Consider the following 21,676-nt stretch of genomic DNA (forward strand, 5'->3'; position numbering starts at 1 on the left):
ATATATAAAATTATAAGAATATAATATAAGTAGCGCCCATTATATATTGTGGCTAAAGGTTGAAAAGGATCCTGCAGCCTTCGGAGAGGCACTGTGTGTCCCCGCTGTGTGCAGGGCTGTCCCTGTGCTGTGGGTGCAGATGGAGGAGCAGGGTACCACCACTGAAGCACATGGGAACTGTGAGGCTCTGCTCACCAGGGGCCAACACACAGTGGTGTGGATGGCCATCCGAACTGTCATAACCATCTTTGTGTGGCGTTGATCTGGGTCTGGAGACTGAGTGGTGGCCCTTCACTAACACAAGCGTGGTTTACCTGGGGTAACAATGTCTTTGGTGTTACTCCTTTCCAACACAGAGCTATTTTCTCAGTGTAAATCTCTGTAATAAGATGGCTCCACATCTGCTTACTGAGCCTGAGCAACTCCAGCAGTAGCTCGATGGCCCCCTAGCACACTTCTTTCTTCCCTGTACAGTTTACTGTCTCATGGCATGATCCCACCTCTATCCCACGTGCAAAGACTTGGATGTCCACCCGAGGCCTTGCTCCACGCATCCACAAACTGCAGTCAATTGAATCTTGCAAACACAATAAAAGTCCCTTTGTGGATCTGATGAGTTTGGTTTCCAACGAGCTTCTTCTGGCTTAACTGAAGTGTGCCCATGCTTGATCTCCTGCATTCACAAAAGCATGTGGAAACCACCTGGGCACCTGTGATCACATCTGTTTCCCAGCAGTTGCACACAAGGGGAGAGCTTGGGTTCCTGCTCAGGTCCTTCTCTCTTCTGTGTGCTGTGTCACCAACAGCAGGGTGGGTGCCCACGTGCTGCCTGCTTCCTGGCTCCAGGGTCCTCTGCAGAACCCCGAACGGCTTTTTGCTCTCCCTCAGCCTCTTGCTGACCACTAAAGGGCTGGGACTGCACTAGCAGGAAAGCAGAGCCAGCTGACATTCAGATAAGTTGGCAGCGTCTCTATGAGCTTTGGGTCTTGCATCTTTGTGAGGCTAGAAAATAGCCCTGGTTGCAGGCTGCATTGATTCATGGTCCCAGGCACAGCCAGGACTCTACGAAATGGCAGCAATTTGCACAGTACAGCTCTCCCATCCTCTCATTTGTAACTTCCCTTCTCTAGTAAACCTGGTCTGCAGTCACTCTTTGACCCCTGCAGATCAGTCCCTCCCCGTCTGGGTATTCATAGCCCTCCTGGATGTCTGGACAACTCAAGGAATACCTGGCCCCTTTGCAGGCTGCTGCTCTGGGATATGAGGAGCATTTGCCCTTCTATTTCTGGAGCTGCAAACGTCTGCAGAGCAGGTTTAAGGCAGACATTGATGCCTTATGTGCTAAAAGGAAGAAGGGAACTACCACAGCAGATCCACTGGGTTCCTGGCAGGGACCGAGGTGTGAGCACATCCTCCCTTTAGCTCCTGAACCAGAATGAGCAGAAGGGCTGAGATTTCAGCTTGCCTCACCTCTGCCCCAGCTGCAAGGAGGAGGCAGGAGCTGGTGGCACTCAGGGACATGGCTGCCAAGGCAGAGGCTCCCAGACTGGCATCTGCAGGTGGTGTGAAGAGCTCTGCAGGACATGGGGTTAGGCAAGGAGTCCGCATTTTAAACCAGCCCATGCATGAGAACCGGTGTCGGGGACACTGCTGTCCTGTGCAACCTGGGCTGCTGCTTCTCCAGACAGGAATTGGAGCTGAAAACGCAGATAATTTTGTAAATCTCCTTTTAACACATTAGCATGGGACTCTACACTCAGACATCACTGCTGGCGCACTGGCGTTGATTTCCTTCACCTCCAACACAGTCCGACGAAGCCTTTTGGCCCGGAGACAGGACTCTTGCTCCTTGGTACTGTCTGGGAACGTGACTGGGTCCCAAGGCTGAATCTCTCTACATATCTCCTTCGCATTCTTTAGGAAAGCAGCTCGAGAATGTTTACACACTGCAAACAGAATGTACAACTCCGACCAGGAACCACAATCCGGTTCAACTGCATGGCAAATTTCTTGGCCATCGAATCTGGCATGCATCACAGAGGCCCCGTCTGTGTACAGATCCACCTGGCATTGCTCATACCTTCAGATCACGTCTTAAAAAGAATATACGATGATGCCATTTCTTGTTCATACCAGACACAGTTGTCATTAGATTTGTTATTAACGGGGGGATTCTTGATCATGCCATTAAAAGCCTGTCTACCTTTTCACTGGTGTCTTCTCCCATTTATTGGTGTTGCAGAGAGAAGCAGAAAAATCTCACCTGAATTTTTGCTCCCCCTCAGCTCAGGCTGCCCAGGACCCCATCCAGCCTGGCCTGGAGCACCTCCAGGGATGGGGCACCACAACTTCTCTGGGCAGCTGTGCCGGGACCTCATTGCCCTCTGAGTAAAGAATGTCCTCCTCACAACTGACCTACACTTCCCCTCTTTGTGACTGTGACTAGTGCTGAAATACCTCACTGAAACATGTGAGTACATGGTAAAATTTCCCAGCTGGTGTAATCATGGTCTAACATACTGAGTGTTTGCTTGGAGGCTTCAGATGACAACAAAACTACAGGATAAGAATGTAATTTGTAGCAGTCACTGTGACTTTATGGAACTTGACTTTGTTAGGCAAATGTGGTAGCACTTTCTTTTATATATCACCTGTCTAATCTTACATATCATTTGACTAAATATCTCCAACACCCTCTTTTCCCTCTGATTCTTTACACTGAGCTGCACCTCTCACAGATAGGAGCTACCAGTCCCAGAAGGGCCCCAGCACACAGCTGGGATAAAGCAGCCCCTCATAACCCAATTAAGGAGCAGTGAGGAGCAGCAGCTTGGCCTCCTTTGAATAGGCTGAGTTTTCTGACAGGAGAACACCTGCAGCTCTTCTCAGCTTTAAAGAACTGTGAAAAATCAGTGAGAGCACAGAAAAGAAGAAAAGTGCTCCCTTGGAAAGATGATCTTATGATGACAGGTTTTAATCTTTCTCCCATAGCCCAGAAAGCACAGTTAGTTGGCTGTGGTGCCGAATCTAAATCCACAGAAAGAAGCACTGGGCTCTACAAAGCCCATGTCAGGAACAGGCAGATGAAATCTGAGCAGTCTCCAGAGAAATGCTGAAGTGATTGTCATCTGCATGGTTCTGGCTGATGGAGGAAGGGGTAGGAGGCAGCAGTTAGGCTGGTAGGAGGTTTAAAGAGCAGCATTCCAACAGCCACATTCCCTGATGTACTCTGAAGGCCACAGGCAGGACAGATGGATGGGCAGCCCAACACAGGGTGCAAAGTTGTGAAGACTGTCTGAGAAGACTAGGTGTGAAGAAGTTGAAATGAATGACTGAGAAGGCTTTGAGGTAAGGACCAGCTGGGAATGGCCTAGGAAGAGAGGGGAAGGCTGAGCAGAGATGTGGAGTTATTGGGATGCAGTGAGCCATGTGGGCAGGGAAACTCCCCAGGCTGGGTGTCAGACCTCGCTTTGCTTGCTCTGTCATCTCGTACAAATCACTCTTGGCAGCCACTCAGCCTAGCTCCTGCTTCAGTGGAAGAAAGTGTGTGACTATGTACTTTCACACCCACACCTTTACTGTCTGCACAGGGTTTCCAAAAATAACTTTCTAACCAGCACTAAATCCTGCCCTAAGCTTCCTCAACAGCATTACATGACTGTTTGAGGTAAAATCCTGCTGTTAATTTCAGTTGCAATATGTTAGGGACACTAAAGTGTCTTCACTGCCCTGCACAGCCTCACCTGCCACCCATCCCTCCTGTGCCCAGGAGCCCACTAAAGACCTGAGTCCTCTGTCTCCAGCCCCTTCTGCTCCAGACTGGGCTCTCTGGTTGGTCCCATGTCCCAGCTCATCCCCTGGCTGTGTCTGGGGTTGCTGATGGACCTGGCTCCCAGTTCAGCTCCTCTGGCTGTTCTGAGAGCCTATGGGACCACACTCTGTTGGCCGTTGAAGAATATTTCCTCTCCACCTGTAGCTGGCCTTCTGAAACAGAGAAGAAAGATTGCTGAAGAAAATGGAATGGATGTGAAGCTTCTGTTTTCATACGTGAGCAGTCAGCGTGATCTCGCTGCTACCAGGCAGGTCCAAGCCACATGAGACAGGTCCAGGGTCTAGAGCCAAGTGGTAGGGCAGAGTCACAGCAGTTGTACGTGCCGTGTTCACTAACTACATGTAGTGACCCGCTACGAGAACATGTTTGGGTTAGAGAAATACAGCAGTCAAGTAATATGTTCTTAGCAATTGTGGTGTGAAGAGGAGAGCTCCAGGGGTTGCAGAGCAATAGACTGTAACCTCATTCTGATGGGGAGGCTGGATTTGCTCTGCAGTTTAAATATGCAACAGCATATCAATGAGAATCCCTGTTCCTTGCTCTTAGAAAACCAGTGGTGAAGAAAAACGATTTGCCCTTTAGTTCAACTTGAGCTTAAACAGTAACCCTGGAGCGATGGTGCTGTCGGGTGACCCTGTTCCACTCCCACCTAATTTCCCTGCTCCCACCCAAAGATGAGCACTGATACACTCGGTAGTGCAGACTGGGGCAGCATGTTAGTTAAACATGGATGACCAGGAATGCTGCTGAGACAAGCAAAGATCTCCTGAGGCCACACACAGCATGCCATCCTTTGTCTTATAAGCCTGAACCTGAGCATTCAGCCACAACCAGAGAGGTCCTAAGAAGAACTGCTTCAGCCCTTCTTACCTCTACCTGCTGCTCTGCAGCCCTTTGTTCTCTGGCCCACTACAGCCTCAGGGCAGGTGCCTGCCTGCATCAGCACCCCTGAACACTCAAGACCACAGGATTGCTGTAGGAGGGAGGATCATCCAGCAATCCTCCAGCTGGGTCTCTACTGGACAGGGAAAAGGGTGGGCAGCTCCTGACTGACCTGAAGTACCTAGAGCTGCTAGACTTCTTTGTCCCTGTCATGGAGTAGGAATTGTCCTTTGAACCACGCTGTTGTGTGACCCAAGCTGCACCAGCTCTGTTGCTGCATCAAGGCTTTTGCCCAGCAGCTGTGCAATATGCAACTCATAAAGTTATATGTGGTACATACTCTTTGTCAACTTTGACCTGTGTTGACATGTTTCTCCAACTAACTTTCAGCTTCTCATGTGCATGGTTTGTTCTTGTTCTGTAGTGACTCTGGCTGAATAAAGAGCCCATGGTCCTGGCTAAGAGCACACATAGAAATGCAAATTAAAGACCCATCTCTTCCAGGAGTTCTTTCTGGTGGCGCTGGGAGAGCCGTGGTATGAAGCCCCAGTGGCAGCAGTACCTCTGACCCTGCTGAGGGCTGTAGGTCCCTCACTGGGTTGTTGTATTGATCCCCAACCAATTGGTCTCTGTTCAGAGACACATTTCTCATTTCTTCTGGGTGCCCTGTCCTCTGCATACCCCTTACTCCCAGGTCATGACTTGAGACAAGCCATACTAAGAACACAACTGATGCACAGCAATCATGCTTTGGTGCTCACAGGCATCCTCCATGCTGGGGGGCACCACTGCACTCCTGGGGGTACGTTTTCTGTCCAGCTGTGCAGGCTGGTGATCAGCTCACACAACACAGAGCGTGTTGCTGTGCCTGAGAAAGCAGAGTGTGATGTCCCCGCACCAGAAACGACGGTGCTCTTCCCACAGCTTTTCCCAATGTGGCTCTCCTCCCTCAAAAACCACCACAGGAGGAAAGGACTTAAAAAAAAAAAAAAGAAAAAAAAAAAAGGTGCTTTGTACTGGATCTGCTTGAAATAGATGTGTATGCACACTGAATGACTTGGAATGATTTCTTTGGCTCTACCCCAAATTGAGAGTTTCACTGTGACTTTTGAAAGCCTTGCTGTGAGATCTCAAAGTCCAAGGAAGTGGCTGTATGAAAAGCCATGGGAAGCTGAGCTCCAAGGACAGAGACAACTTCTCAAGCTCATGTTGCTGCTCCTTGGTACATAGCTGCTCTGAATGAGCAAACTCTGTAGAAAAGATGAAATTTGAAGATCTCTTACTGGAAACTGGTGGCTTTGGCAGATTTCAGATTTTGATTTTGTTAATCCTCTGCCTCCCAAGAATCAACCTTCCCATGCATTTCCTATTGCACAACTTTCTTGCTGCTACTCCCTCTCACCATTGTGCAATTCCGCATCAGGAAGAATTTGTGAACCTCACCACGGAGGAAATTCTGCTCATCAGCATCCCCCGGGAGCCAGATGGCACCTTCAGGTCTTGTGAGATGTTCTCACAGCCTCAGTTTCACCTACTTCTCAATTCCTCTCTGCAACCAGACAACGACTCCATCACCCAGGACTGCCAGTACGGGTGGGTCTACGACCACTCACAGTTCACCTCCACCATCTCCACTGAGGTAACCCCTGGCCTGTGATTTAGCTGAAAATGAAATTAGCTCAGTGTTTTGAGGAGATGAAGAGGTGTTCACAGGGTGCACAGAATCGAAGGGGAATCTTTGCATTTTAACCAGTGGAAAGTACTTGCTTAGAGAAGATGGCTTGGGATGGGGAAGTTCTCTTGAGCTCAGAGGTAGATACCAACATTTCTCATAATGAGCACCTCCAGGTGATTGAGAGACTGGGGGTGTGGGGAGGAGAGACTGCTATGGGATTTTCTTTGCTTGGGCCATGTGGCATTGGCACAGGATCACAGCCTGTAAGGATGTCGTCTGACTGTGGCTTTCTTGATTTTCCAAGCACTTTGTTACTTCCCTTGTCTGCCTCTCCTCTCTGGTCTCCTGCTCCCTTGCTTCTTCCCAAGATCAAGCAGCCTTTCTCAATTTCCCTGCTTGTTCTATTCCTGCCCTTCAATATATCTTTGGTGTTTTACATTTGTTGACTATGTGACTTGATGGGAAGCAGACCTCAGCAAAGCTGTTGACTCACAGTGACTTTATCCTTCTAGAAGACAATTCTCAGATTTAGGAGTCCATCAGTCCAGTTGTCACCAGAGTGCCCAGAAATGTGCTTCTTGGAGGGCTCCTGGTGAGGTGCAGCACTCTGGTCAGCCACAACCTTGAGCCTGCCCAAGGTCCCTGCCCATCAAACATTAACCACCAACCTTCTGAAATGCTTCGTTAGGGCTAACAGTGATACCTCTGGGTGTTAAAGCTTTACCTGCAAGCTGTAGCTTTTCCTCTTGGAAAGGCAGCCCAAAGCACAGTAGGTCTTAGGGAAGGGAACACTTTGGTCAGACAAAAGGGAAATGGTTGGTTCAGAAACAACATCAGCTGGCCATGCTTTCACTGAGACAAGTCTTATCCTAGAGCCAATACCTCCTCCCCACCACTCAACCTCTAGTTTTGGCAAGCATAGAGATGGATGTTGGGAGTGCACCAGGTCTGCACCTGATTTCCACACTGTAAAGCACTCTTGGACAAAAAGGCAGAATAAATGCTCTGCTTCAGAGGCACTCAGGACTCAGAGCCTTATGACAGTGCACTCAGGGTGCCGTGGCTTCAGGCTGTGTTCATGAGACCATGGACTTTCTGTGGAGTCTTTCTGTCTTGCAGCCAAAAAGGTTGTTCAAGGTCTGGCTGGCCTTGTCAGAGAGGCTGCAAGGCTGGGTTGATGATTAAGTTAGGTTTTGTCAAGTTACACACATATGAAAAATTAACTCTGCAACTTGGTCAGAGCATTCTCTAATGATCAGCAACATTTGCACCTCCAAGGAAGAAAAATGATGCTAATTAACTCAATTAAGAAGAGTGCCTAGACCACTCTCTCCATAGAAATAAGTAAGTTATAAGCATCAGGAGTGAGTCTGACCCCCCTCTGTCTTCCTTTCTCCCTGCACAGACTACTTGGAGGAAATTGGTCAGGGCAACAGTAACTGGATATCAAGATGTCATTCTATAATGAACACTGTAGCACAAAGAATCAGAGAATTGTTTAGGTTGCAAAAAGAACCTGAAGATCACTAAGCCCAAACATCACCCTGACCTACCCAGTCCCAACACTAAATCATGTCCCTCAGTGCCACATCCACATGTCTGTTGATTAACCCCATCACTGCCCTGGGCAGTCCATTCCACTGCCTGACCACCCTCTCTGAGAAGAAATTTTTCCTGATATCCCAACTAAACTGCATCTGGTTCAACTTGGGAAGGGGTTTGAAGGGGGACAGAGGCTGAACTGGGCACTCAGTGTCACTTTGGCCTTGTGTTTCAGTGGGACCTCGTGTGTGAGCAGCGTGGACTGAACCAGGCGACCGCGACCTTCTTCTTCGTTGGCGTCACGATGGGGGCTGTGGTCTTTGGATACCTTTCGGACAGGTTTGACCTTCTCAGGCTGTCCAACAAGGCTGAAGTTTCCTGGCAAGGCCTTCACACACATGTGACTTGCAAAAGCAATGAGAGGGGCAGAAAAAGGAGAAAACACAGTCGTAAAGGGAGAACTCAGTCTTCGATATCCAAACTGGATTAAAGTCATACTGAGAAGCAATGCAAGGGCTAAATGCTGAGTTAGAGTTGTGGATTGCTTCATGGGGCACTCAGTTAGGAGCCCACATGAGAAGCTGCTCTGGCCATGGTGAGGATAAGGTGCATTGCAACAATGACAGTAGCACTGGGGTCAGAATTGCTGCATCCACTGTCTGCAAGATATTTCAGGAAAGGTAACTGCTTGAAAAGGAGAAAGATGATTAAAACAAAGCTGAAACAAGCAGCTGAGAGTTAAATCCTGACAAACTATCTGGAAATTATCTAAGGATACACAAGTGAGGGGCTCAAAGCAAATACATGTCAAGTCCAAAAAAGGTCTCAAGAAAGAAAAACTGTCATTACTAGAGAAGCAGGGTAAAGCAGGGAGGCACTCCTCAAGGAAGAGCTAAGACCTTGGCGTGATAAGGAAAATAGGAGCAAATCTTTTCTCCCTGTTTAGAATGTAAGGGGGAATGTAAAGGGGAAAAAAAGTCTGAGTAACAACCTAGAATGGGCATCAATTAAGAAATCAAATATTTTTGCAAATAGCAGAACCTACCACCGAATATGCAGAGCAAGCATGCAATCAGGATGTGCTGTTCTCTCTACACTATTCAATATTTAATGGTTGTGTTTCCTGTGCAGGAAACTATTTGATTCCCTCCTGATTTCCTTTCTCTGGGACCAAAGGAACATTAGGGCGAGGCAGGCTGCAAAATCACTTCACAGCAGAAGGGAAACTAGGTGCACCATACAAAGTGGCCATCACTTCTGTATCTTTTCTTCTATCTGTTTCAAATCAGTTTTTATACAGGTCCCCAAGAAAGACCTTGGGAACTGCCAGCCAGGCAGCCTGGCATCTAGCTCTTACGAGTGAATTGGTAGAAACAGTTCTGAAGGGCTGAGCCAGTGGCCATAGGACTTCTATTTCTCTTTTGCATAAGATTCATACCGTACAAACAGATTGGATTTCTTTGAAGATGTTCACAGGTGTGTGAACAGAGGAGATATCATCTATAAGAGGTTTCCTTTCAAAAGGCTTCAAAAGAAACTGAGCAAGACAGGATGTTCCTGCTTGGCTAAATAATTGATCAAAAGCAGGGAAGGAGCAGGGAGGCGTAAGCATTGAGTTGTTACAGTGAAGGGACATCTCTGGGGACCTGTTAATTGGATGTGTGCTCTTCAGCATATTCATAAAAGAATGGAGTGGGGAGGGGGTGCTGAGTGACCGGGCTGGTAGAGACAAAATCTGAGTGTGAAGAACTACAGAAGGATGATACAGAGCTCTGTGACTGGGTGTAAGCATTAAAAGACACGATTTCAGGGTAGGTTAATATAAAACAAAGAAAGAAATGCATCCAGCTTCACATGTAAAATAGAGCTGTCCATAGTGGCACAGGAATAAGACCAAGAAGTTACAATAAAAAGCTCCTGGAAAATATCTTATAGTCTTAGTATCACCAGGACTGGAAAAGACCTCCTGGATCATCCAGTCCAACCGTACACCTACCACCAATATTTCCTTACTAAACCATGTTCCTCAGTACAACATTTAAATGTTTCTTGAACGCCGCCAGGGACAGTGACTCTGCCACCTCCCCTGGCAGTCTGTGCCAGTGCCTCACCACTTTTATGGAGAAGAAATTGTTCCTAATATCCAACTTGAACCTCCCCTGGCACAACTTGAGGCCCTCTAGTCCTATCTTCTCAGTGATGAGTAGCAGCTGGGGAAGCAAACACATAATTCAGAATTGTTAGGAAAGGAAACATAAAACTAAAGTGAACATAACCATGCAGAAACATATATATATGTGATGGCCCCACATCTTGAATACTGTGTGCAGTTTTGTTTTCTCTTCAATCTCTTCCCCACCTATACCTACTCTAACCTCCCCAAGGTTATAGCAAAAGGGAAGAAAATGTGACGACAGAAAAGACTAAGTTAAGGATTGACTGCTGAGTAGACAAACCAGGACCTTCAGTTTGCTAAAGAGGAAGATGAAGAGGGTTTGGCAGCCAGCCATGCCTTCGTCAGCAGCCTGACTGCATTGCCATTCTGGGCCATGCTGTAAACCACAGCGAGCGGATCAAGCAGCTTGTGTTGGGTGCCTACAAAACTCCAGATATGGCAATAGGTCTTCCATCTTCTTGGGGGTGCTCAGAACTTTATAGTGCATGTTCAGTCCCATTTCTATCATTCCACCTCTCTGCTCTTCATGGTTTCCTCATCTTCAAGATGACATTTCTTTGGCTTCATTCTCATCTCAGCCTCCTCCAGCTGTACCCATCTGAAGTGGAAAGCCAGAAATGCTTAGGGGATTTTTCAGCTCAAGAAGTGACCATTTACTCCTGCCATCTGGCTATTAATGTATTGTTTACCCATGCAAAGGCTTCCTCTCCTCTCCTGTAACAGCTTAGTTTCTATAAGAACCTCTGGTGGGAGGGTGGTTACGGCTGCTTTGAGAAATCCAAGCATTCTGAATCAATCAAAACTTTCTCATTACATTTGACTTCTCCTGCAGTGAACTTCAACAGATAATGAACATTTTCTTTACAAAAGTCATGCTGATACCTGCAGCATTTGCTTATCTGTGTCAACGAATTCTAGTCTTTAACATTATCTTTACCCACTTAATCAGTATCAATACTAGATCTGTTAAACCTCAGATTCATGCCCTCACATCTCCCCTCAGAACACTGTAAAAGCAGCCTTTCTCTTCTCTAATAGAGAAGAGGTCCCACTCCCCTGTGCAAATTGTAAATCACGTACTGCACCTCTAGTGCTTCAGGCTGAGAGACATCTGGTCCTGCCATTTTGCTACAGCTCAGGTTCGTTTTGATCCAAGCTTCCACAGACTCCTGCTCTTGAGAACACTTCTGCTGACAAATCTTACCCCACGAGACCCTCCAACCCTTTACTGAGAACATATCTATGCCAAAGAGCAGAAATCTGGAAAAAAAAAACAAAATTCTGTTATTACCTGTTCTTGTTCAGATTCTCCTTTTGTACCTTTGTTATTGTATCTCATTGGCTGCATCACGCTCTGGCAGACTCCCAGATTGGGATATTTATGAAAACTGCTTTTTTATTCATTTTTATCCTTGCACAGTTTGCTCTTTTTATTATATTTTCCACATATAAACATTCAGAGGTTGGGCTTTTCCATTTCTCTCTCTCTTTGAAGGCAGTTTTAACTGCATTACTTCTGGCAGCCTCCTTGTAGCAGTTCGATCCTGTCAGCTTCTCTCTGGTTCCGTTAGCAGGTGGTGTGCATTTGCTGCGAGAGTCTACTAATGGGTCCATAAATAGCAGCCTTGTGCTCTGCAGGGAATTTTATATTTTGATATGTTCCTTACTGTATTTTTGAACCATATCTTAATTTCAAAAATGTATTTTTGTTAGCACTTACAATTTTGGAAATGGGATCCAGCACTGGTGAGTTACTGGATGCTTGCTGCACTGACCCAGGTGCATCTGTATAAATTTTACAGTAGATCCAGAAAACTGCCTAGGCTATCACGAAGAGTTGATTCTTCTCCAGCAGACGTGTTAACTAGCTGCTGCATGAAGTTACCTGTGACTGTTCTTAAGAATGTTATGGTGTTACTATGTCCCAGCACATCATTTCACCCCCTGGTGTAAAGGTCCTTGCCACCATCCCTATCAGGTGGCCACTGGGAGAATGCCAGAATCAGTCCCTACAGACTGAATGTGTCCTGTTGACAGATTTAATTACTAGGCCAGTTTCAAACCATCACATGCGGGGCTGATATTTGCTGGAAGGTCCTCTCTGCTTTTGGATTTGTCAAAATTTTCATTGAAATCCCAACCTTATGCTCCATGTTGAATTTTACATTTCCACAGTTTGTGTAGAAACACATATGCACATTGTTGGCGTGAGAGTGAATGCCTAAGCACATCTACATGTATCTGAATTCCTATATTTCTCTACACTCTCCCCACAGGACTCTGCACAGGGTCAGGTCATACAACTTCCAAAATCCTTGAGGAGCAACCTCAGCATGCATGTTCAAGCTGACATCACTTATTATCATAGTGGCATTGAATGGGGAGCCCAGTATATCATTCTTTTTTATCATTGCTTCTCTTTCCATTGGAGAGACTCATGCCCAGTGATCATGAGGCTTCCTGACCCTTTTAATGGGATCACATCGCTGCAGCACTGGCAATATCCAGCAAATCCCTCCACTCTGGGGTACCACATAATCTTTGCAGTGCAGACTATGTATCAACCTCCTTAAGTCTCTGCTTTGCCTCATTTCAAACCCTATTCCTGGGACACATTTTCAGCCTGTAAATAACCCTCTCTGTGCTTTGATAGGTTCGGCCGGAAATCTATCCTCATGCTGTCACTTGTGATCTCTGTCATATTTGGGATGCTGAGTGCCTGCTCCGTCTCCTACAGCATGCTGGCTGTCACAAGAACCCTCACCGGGGTGGCCCTCAGTGGTGTGTCCCTGATCATCTTGCCTCTGGGTAAGTATGGTGAGGCTGTGGGTGTACAGGGTGCCTACTTCTTCAAAAGAGCAGTTGGGCAGTGGCACAGGCTGCCAGGGAGGTGGTGGAGTCACCATCCCTGGAGGTGTTCAAGAACCACAGAGACGTGGCACTGATGGATGTGATCAGTGGGCATGGTGGGGATGAACAGTGACAGTTGGACATGATGATCTTAGAGGTCTTTTCCAACCTTTATGATTCTATGATTCTGGCCAGTAGTTCCTGTTAATCACCATTCTTAATGCTTTAAAATCTATAGATGAAGTATCCGTCCTTTTCCTCTGATACTGGGTTCTCGTGTTTCACATGCAATTAAAGAAATTCACTGGTTGAGCAGGAGCAGGACGTTGGGTCATTCATAGCATGCTTCTTCCTCTCCAGTCTTAACTTTGCAGCAATTGTTTCCATCATATTCCTTATCTATATTCTTAGAAAGGCTGGAAAGGGAAAGAACATGAAAATAAAATCTCTCAAAGTGAGGCAAACTTGAAGCTAAGAAATTTAAGTAATGACATAATTAAAACAAGCTCCAAACTTCAAGCTACCCAACAGAGCATCAGATGATTTCATAGGTATGTTTAGGATGCCCTGGGCAAGAATCACAATACCTTAGAGAACATTACATGTGCAGCAGAAGTTTCCAGAATTTCTGCAGATACACCCAAAACAAGCTAAAAATGCTTCAGGAAAGGACAAATACACACAAAGTATTACATGTCCCAAGGCCTATGATGGCACAGTCTGATTGTAAAGGTGATGCCTACAAAACAAAGAAGAGATTGGGAAGGACATTTCTCATTGCTAGATGCTATAGCATGATGTCAAGATCTCTGGAGGAAAATTGACTTAGTTCTCAAATAGAAGCAAGGGAATCTCCCTTTGTTCTGGATTTACATGTGCATTAATATCTATTCCACTAAGGCCAGTTCAGCTTAATTTATGTATACCATATTAATGTTATATTTCTTGAATTTGGAATGATGCATAGGCAGAGAAATTGGAAAGGCAAGATACAACTGCAGAGTTAGATTAAAGGCAAGATACAACTGCAGAGTTAGATTAAAGATTAGTTTGATGAAGATGACCATTGGATGCTATTGAACAAGATAAAAACATATAATCTAGGGTGTTTCTGGCACCATTGTTGGTATATGTCCAGAATTTCTTCCTTTAAAGCTTCATTTTAGATGTTTTCAGCTTTGTCAGGAGTTGTGGATGAACATTTAAAAAGGGCAAATGTCAGTGGAACTCTCCTGGAGGAAAAGACCAGGGATGTTGCCTCACTTTGCCCTTCTCACAAAGACCTGCAGACCCTCTCCTGGAGAAGCCCTGTGTGACCCAGCTGAACGCTGCCTCCCTCTTACAGGGATGGAGTGGGTGGACACAGAGCACCGCACCTTCTCTGGGGTCCTGACCAGCATCTCCTGGAGCGTAGGAAACATGCTGCTGGGCTTGACAGCATACCTGGTGAGGGAATGGCACTGGCTCTTGGTTGCCGTGACGGGACCTTGTCTTCTGAGCATCGTCTGCCTGTGGTGAGTGCAGCAACCTGTGGCCTGCTGCTGCTGAAACAGGAGCAGGATGCCATTTGTCTTTCTGCCCCATGTATACGGCCAATATTCTAGTATTCATCCTGGAATTGGATCTGGCAACCCTGAAAACCTTCAGAAATGGTGGCCTGGCCTTCCTCAACCTCAGGGTCATTGTTTCGTTCATCTTGGACATCAGTGTGGATCCGGACCCACATTGCAAAAATCTCCCAGGGTAATGGGGAGCTATAGCTGGAAGCCACACAAAATAATCTGACTGATATACACGCAGACCCTAAAATTACATGCATAACTGATAAGCAGAAAAGGTATAAAAATGCAAATGTGACTTTCAGCTGCCTCGAGAGGCATCTACGGGTGATGGTTTACTTGCTTACTATGTCTGTCCATCAGCACGAAGCAGCAGATGAAATAGCTGCACCAACCAAATAGCTACCAACAAAATCTCAATCATATCTGTGAAAAATGGGATGCATACTGATGCTGTTGTTAAACAATGGCTCAGAAGTAGACGTATCCTTTCAACAGTGATGAATGGTTTCTGGCAGAAAGTAACATCTGATATTTTGCTGATCAGATTCAAGACAATTAAATTTTATGTTCTGCTGACTTTCTGGTTTGAGGTTTTGCTCTTTTTGTAGGACACCTAGTTGTAGAGATTGAATCCTGGGAAATGTTGAAATTCATAGATATATTTGGATCCACCCTTTGAAAAATAGCTATATTTCTTTCTAGTTTGTTAATGCCTTTTATGGTAATGAGTTCTCAAAAAAATTACGCTGTCTGATCAAAATTCAAGCAACCAAGAGATCAGTGATTGTTGGATAATTAAGTCCCTGAAGAACAGAATCAAAACTTAATTTAACACATTCATTATATATTGTTGACACAATACCTGTACTCAGCTGAGACATTAACAGCCAAAAGACATAACATACTCTGGAGATGGTGGCAAGGAGTGCAAAATGCCACCTTTAATTCTTTATATTTGCCAAAGTATTAACAACTTCTGGGAGGGAGTTGAAAACTTTCCATAGTCCAGTTCTGCAAATGATTTTGCTCTACAGACCCTTTTCAGCTCCAGATTGAATAGATTGAATAGTTCATTGATTTTACAGCAACCTGACTTAGGGCACACAAATCACTAACAGCTTATAAGGAACTCAGTGGGAGAAACTCAGTGAGAGACCTCAGTGAAAGATTTTGACAAACTCATGAGCTCAGTTGATCTTTTACTCAAATATTCCTTCAAGCTTCTAACTGTACTTCAGTTGGGCTATGTTGGAATTTTTGCATATAGTTGGAATGGATCTGACTGTGAAGCATTTCCAGTGTCTCCTGGACACTGACCACAATGCAGCCCCAAAGGGGCCAGCAGGGCTGCACTGTGGCCTGGGGAGATCCAAGGCTGATAGTGCCATGTAGCTCACATGAATTGCAACCAGATGAAAGATCACAGAGAGGAACAAGGAGTTACAGATGCCAGTTTATGACGAGTGGTGGATCTTTTACTGGGACAGATAGAAAAATAAGAGTCACGGGACCCCCACTCAAGGTACATCTGCTAAGTAAACCTCTCCAAGTTGCTAATTAGCTTTGCAGCATTACAGCATCCCTTGTCACTCACTGACTAGCATGGCTTCTTCGCTGGAGGCCGCAGCCACAATGATTTAGACTCCAGTGGATTATCTTTTGCAGAAGGCTTTGACTGTTGTGAACAACAAATAATTTAGCAATTAACAAAGGAAGTAAGAGGTATAATCTCAATGGGCCCACCAAATCCTTTCTACATAGTAATTTTTAATATTCTAAAATATCAGCATTTAAAGAATCTCAAAAATCATGAATATAAATCTAAATAAATCTATACATCTGAATAAATCTAAATCTAGTGTCTAAATATAAACATTCTGGGGCCAATTTTATTTGTTAAGAGCTTGAAACTTCAACCAGCTCAGAAAATTCAAGCTTTGATCAAAAATCACATTATAAAAATTTTGGCTAGACATATTTCATTTAAGAGACGAGTTCTTAAAGGGTAGAATAGCATGTATGTGTAAAGAGGGTGTCCTACTTGTCTTAATCTCATGCACCACAGTTGTTATTCTCAGTAGAGGGTGAAGTCTGATAGAGAAGATCCCCTCTCTTTGGTCAGGACCATGTATGTGGGGTGGAAAACATGGGGTGCCAAAAGGAATGCTGTCTTCTCTCCTCGCACCAGGTGGGTCCCAGAGTCTGCCCGGTGGCTCATAGCCAACGGCAAAGTGAAACAAGCTCACAAGCATCTGCTTAGATGTGCAAGAATGAATGGAAGGAAAGACTTCACTGTCTCACCGGAGGTGAGAAACTGAAGATCCGGACACATTCTTCCTCCCACATTTTCTCTTTCTCTCTGTTTTACTTCTACTTTATATCTGAAGTGATGCTCAGTCTGCAGTGAGATCTGTGGGGCACTATGGTCCACAGGATGCCTTAGGCCATTTTGTTTTAGAAAGCATTTACATTCACTGCTAAGGAGACACTCAGCTCATGTAAGACCAGAAACCAACTTCAGTAGGTGGGGAGTCTTTCCATTCATCACTGTCATGGCAAGATGCCTCACTGCACTGGACACTGAACACTGGACTGAGTATGTAGTGAAAGAAGTATAGCTTGAAAAATAAGGAACTGGCACTGGCCAATGCTGACTTTGCTAGGACTCTTTCTGCAACGTGGGATATGTGAGTAAGAGAGGAAAAGGGGCCATGGATGAAAAAAGAGCTCTAAAATGTTAGATAATCTATTAAATGATGTAGGAAGACAAGCTTCTGATAACGAATGCCCGCAAATTGTTCTGCAATAAGTATATATGGGAAACTGAATGGTTGATAAAATTAGGAAAGGCAACAGACCCCAGTCTGTCTAGGATTTCATGTCTGGATGCTAAATGTACAGCAGCTGAGCTTTTTCCTTCTCGCATCTCCCAGGCTCTTAGAGGAATGACTACAGAGAAAAAGCCAAGAGAGAGTTTCTCCTACATCAGCTTGTTCAGGACACCAGTCCTGCGGAAGATCTCTCTGTGTTCTGGCACAGTGTGGTAAGCACTGTTACTTTGCACAAGGGATTCATCTGCAATGCCCAGCTGATTTTCCCCTATTTCAATCTCCATACGTTCCTTGCAGGTTTGGTGTTGCCTTCTCTTATTATGGCATGAGTATGAACCTAACTGGCTTTGGGCTGAGCATGTATCTCTCCCAGTTTGTCTTTGGCATCATTGAGATTCCAGCCAAGATCCTCATGTATGTGCTGGTGAATCGAATTGGACGGCGGCACAGCCAGGCGTGGTCACTCATCCTGACTGGACTATGCATAGGAGCCAATATCATCATTCCTAAACGTGAGATGCTCTTCTGCTGTATGCTAAAGGGGAGGTATCCATTCTGTGCTGTGCTAGAGAAGGAGAAACATAGATCTTGCCCTATATAGAGACATCTTCCACCTGCAAGGGCATAGTGGGACAAGGCTGCTGATGTGGGTCAGCCCTACTATCTGGAGGCAGCAAATCTTCTCTAGTCACTGTGAAGCACTATAAGGCTAGTGATAACAAGAGGAAGTGCCCATCCTTATTATAGATATTTTCCAATGGGAAATACTGAGACTTAGCCTTCCATCCGTTCAACTTCCACTCAAAATAGCAGACACCAAATTTTCAAACTGATTCAGACTGATTCAGATCTTGGATGCAGCAGCTACAGGGCTCTGAAGCTTCCAGTTCTGTCTCTCGGAGCCTTCTGGCACCTGTAACCACAAGAAACTTCTTCACATTTTTCTTTGACTATTGTTATAAATGTCTTTTCTTTCCTCCCAGCTTTCACTGCTCTACGCTCTGTGATAGCCATTATGGGCAAAGGTTGCTCAGAAGCTGCGTTCACCACTGTCTACCTGTACACCTCTGAGCTCTACCCCACCGTCCTGAGGTAAGAGACAGTGTTGCCTGAGGGCACCGCCAGATCCTTAGTGGAATGTCACCATCTGGTCTTGGCCACTGACACAGCAGGAGGTGCCGTTGGCTAGACTGCAGGACTGATCCCTTGCCTCTAGAAGTAGCAGGTTCTGAGGATTACATCCACCCACAAGAAATGGGCAGAAAGCTATTATTTGCTGATCTGCGATATGGGGGTAGGGGAATGTGTTGAATGGTGAGGAGTATTCTGTGGGACACAGACTGCCACACAAGATTGACAGCCCTCTGGACATCAGATGATATTAAAGCAAGGATTAAGTAGCCTTTTAGGAGAAAAAAGAGTTCATTTGAAATATCTAGTTAATAATGACGTAAAATCACAGACAGGTCCTGGGATCCCTGTTTTACACATGAAATGCCATTCACCCCCTGAAAATTATTAAGTGGAATAAATCCCAGGTCCTGTTTTTGGCCACATCTCCAGACTTTCCTAACTATAGAAGGACCAAAGGTGCTCACGGAATCTCTAGTGCTCACAGGAATCTCCAGTGCTTGGCATCTGCCTAGAACTACCTGGGAGAGCAGGGACTTAAATTAATCTCAGCAGATAAGAGGACATACTAGAGGGATGTGTAAAAAATGCACTCAGTTTTAGACTTTCAAAGAGGAAACATCTTTAGAGCAGATATTTAGGAACTATTGTCATTATATGAAGACATGGAGAAAAATAAAAAAAATTTTTAAAAAGGTAGAAAAAGTCTGGTAGAGGAAAAATCTAGGGGTGAGAAATCCCAAGATTTTCTCAGCTAGAGATGAGAAATCTCTAGATCCCCCCAAAAATAGGAGAGGGAAGAGGGATTCCATTTTTTATTTTTTTATTTTTTGCAAGGTCTGATATGAAAGAAGTACCCATGTCTTTCTTGAGACACTACCACGGTCTCCTACCTTTTCAGGCAGAATGGAATGGGATACACCTCCTTCACGGCACGCCTCGGTGGGTCTTTGGCTCCACTTGTGTTCCTGCTGGATGGTGTGTGGAGGTCTCTGCCTGAAGTGACGTACAGTGGTGTAGCAGTGTTCTGTGGCTCAGTGGCCTTCTTGCTCCCAGAGACACTCAATGTGCGCCTGCCTGAGGGCATTGAGGACATTGAGAAGACACAGTGAGTAAGCTCCATCCTGTTCTGCACAAAGAGTCTGCCAAAAGAGGCAGGGAAATGTCCCGTCTGCCATCTGTAATTCCACATCCATGCGCAGCAGCAGATCAAGTGACACTCCAGCAGGGATTGGGACTGCTAGGCCCTTTGCTCTTCTATCCACCAGCCTAAAAAGCATCTGGGGGTGTCAGCTGGCTGCTGGCTGAACATGAGCCAGCAGTGTGCCCAGGTGGCCAAGAAGGCGAACAGTATCCTGGCTTGTATCAGTAGGAGCTGAGTGGTAAGATGTGACACTGAGGGACACAGTTAACGGGAATGATGGAGGTGGGATGGTGGTTGAACATGATGATCTTAGAGGTCTTTTCCAACCTTGATTCTATGACTCCATGATAGATTCTTTCCTTCCAGAGTGAAAGGACCACTACAAAGCAGTGCTCCTGAGGGCTTGCCATTACAGTCTCTTCTGAAGTGAAGGACTCCATGGAACAGCCATAGACACTGTGAAGGACTGCAAAACTGAGCCGTTATCTGGCCTGCCATTGGATTCTCCTCCTGGTCTCTCTCTGCAGGGAAGTGGGGCTGAGGACATATGTGGAAGGAGGTGGATCATAAAACCAGCTGGAGGGAACCAACCCTGCTCTGTAGAGTGGTCAGGATAAAAAGTGCTCAGGTCTAACAGGATCTGGAAATAAAAGGACTCTAAGTTTGGCTCTTCCAGTCTTGGTGGACCAGCAGCACCTTTCAGATCACTGCACAACCTTCCAGAAACTATAGCCCATTTGTTGACAAACCACAAGAAATGTAAAAGAGCAATAAAAACCACTAAGCGTGAATTGTACAAAAACGAATCTTCTTAAATAAATCTAGCTGGATGGGTGAACCATAAATTGTAGCTACAAATACTTCTTGAATGTGGAAGTGGTCTGGAGATTTTCCACACTGAGACTCACAGCTTGCGAAAAGTAAATGCAGTGATTTCACTGAGAATGGGATAACTGTAAGCATTTGCCCCAAATACAAAAAGATATGTATTTTTTGCAGATAGTAGATATCTAGTGCAGGTAGTTAAAGGCACTCACGAATGTAATGTTGACAAATTCAGTACTGGACTTCATTCTGCTTACTGGTCTAGCACATCACTCTGAGATTTTGGGAATGCCTTGGCATCTTGCACTTCTGCAGATCACAGAGATGAGGCGCCAGCTATCAATAAACCTGGAATCCTGGCGAAGAGTAATACTCTAAACTAGGAGAAAGCGTGGCCTCAGCATCTGAGTCCCAGACACTCCGCGTTTTAAGGTAAGCCAAGCCCAGGTCCATCAGCGCGCACAAAGACGGCTCTGGAAGCAGATGAGGCAGCCCATCAGATCCTAGGTCCAAGAGCGCCTCCTGGTAGAAATACGCTGCATAGCAAAATTTCGTTTGCCACATTTCTGCTTTCAGGTAACAAAAGGAAAGCGAGCTCCTCGGAATCAGCCCGAGACCGAGACGGGAAAAAGAGCGGTTCTCTGTGAGGAGCTGCAGCCGCCACGAGGCCTCCCTCGGCTCCTCTGCTCTGCGCTGAGCAAACCCAGCGGCTTCAGCCGCTTTTTTGGGGCCTTTTCAGGACACAGCAAACAGGCGATGGAGAGACACCAGGGTGCTTTTACGGCGAGGGGACGTGCAATTTGACAGAAGCGTGTTTTCTGGTAGACTTCGGACTATCTGAAGGAAAATGCTCTCGATTTGCTGGAAAGGAGTTGTGATTTCCAGCAACCAACATGAGCACGCCATACTGATGGCATTTTTCTTACAGCGTTCGCAAGGAAAAACGGGGCGCTAACCAAACCAGGAGCTGCTCTCCTTCCTGCCAGCTTTGCTAAGAGGCGCAAACTGCCCGAGCCCAGGACCGGTGAAATGAGGTGACTGCGGTTGGCTGCAGAGCGTGCAGGAGGCAAAAACAAAGACACTCGTTAAGCTTTCGCCCTTTCCCTTCGATCCCCGCACGCTCCTCCCGCCCCCCCCTTCAGCCCGAAGCGCGGGACCCGGTGCCAAAGGAGGCGCTGCCCGACGGCGTCGCCTAGGAAACGGGGCCGCATTACGTCACTCCCTGA

The 21,676-nt window shown here is 45.9% G+C and overlaps 1 protein-coding gene and 1 long non-coding RNA gene across 2 annotated transcripts; one reads left to right on the plus strand and one right to left on the minus strand.

Moving 5' to 3' along the window:
- Nucleotides 1–5,756: 5,756 nt before the first annotated feature.
- On the plus strand, nt 5,757–21,650 carry SLC22A7 (solute carrier family 22 member 7). The gene is made up of 10 exons (XM_003203777.4): nt 5,757–6,353; nt 8,167–8,270; nt 12,761–12,915; nt 14,303–14,471; nt 16,708–16,825; nt 17,453–17,562; nt 17,648–17,862; nt 18,334–18,442; nt 19,383–19,589; nt 19,992–21,650. The coding sequence occupies exons 1-10, from the start codon at nt 5,976–5,978 to the stop codon at nt 20,053–20,055; spliced, it is 1,629 nt and encodes a 542-aa protein (XP_003203825.1). The 5' UTR covers nt 5,757–5,975; the 3' UTR covers nt 20,056–21,650.
- Nucleotides 11,415–19,458, minus strand: LOC116216283. Its single transcript, XR_004158750.1, has 3 exons — nt 19,375–19,458; nt 11,828–13,373; nt 11,415–11,739 (listed from the first exon to the last, which is right to left on the minus strand). It is a non-coding gene; the product is annotated as an uncharacterized LOC116216283 (long non-coding RNA).
- Nucleotides 21,651–21,676: the final 26 nt, after the last annotated feature.

The sequence above is a fragment of the Meleagris gallopavo genome, chromosome 2, assembly GCF_000146605.3.
Source record: "Meleagris gallopavo isolate NT-WF06-2002-E0010 breed Aviagen turkey brand Nicholas breeding stock chromosome 2, Turkey_5.1, whole genome shotgun sequence".
Taxonomy (NCBI): Eukaryota; Metazoa; Chordata; class Aves; order Galliformes; family Phasianidae; genus Meleagris; species Meleagris gallopavo.

Coding starts and splice junctions, on each gene's coding strand:
- SLC22A7 (XM_003203777.4), top strand. CDS start 5,976: ATGAAATTTGAAGATCTCTTACTGGAAACTGGTGGCTTTGGCAGATTT. Junction 12,916..14,302: donor CCTGATCATCTTGCCTCTGG/GTAAGTATGGTG, acceptor TCCCTCTTACAG/GGATGGAGTGGGTGGACACA. Junction 17,863..18,333: donor CAATATCATCATTCCTAAAC/GTGAGATGCTCT, acceptor CTTTCCTCCCAG/CTTTCACTGCTCTACGCTCT.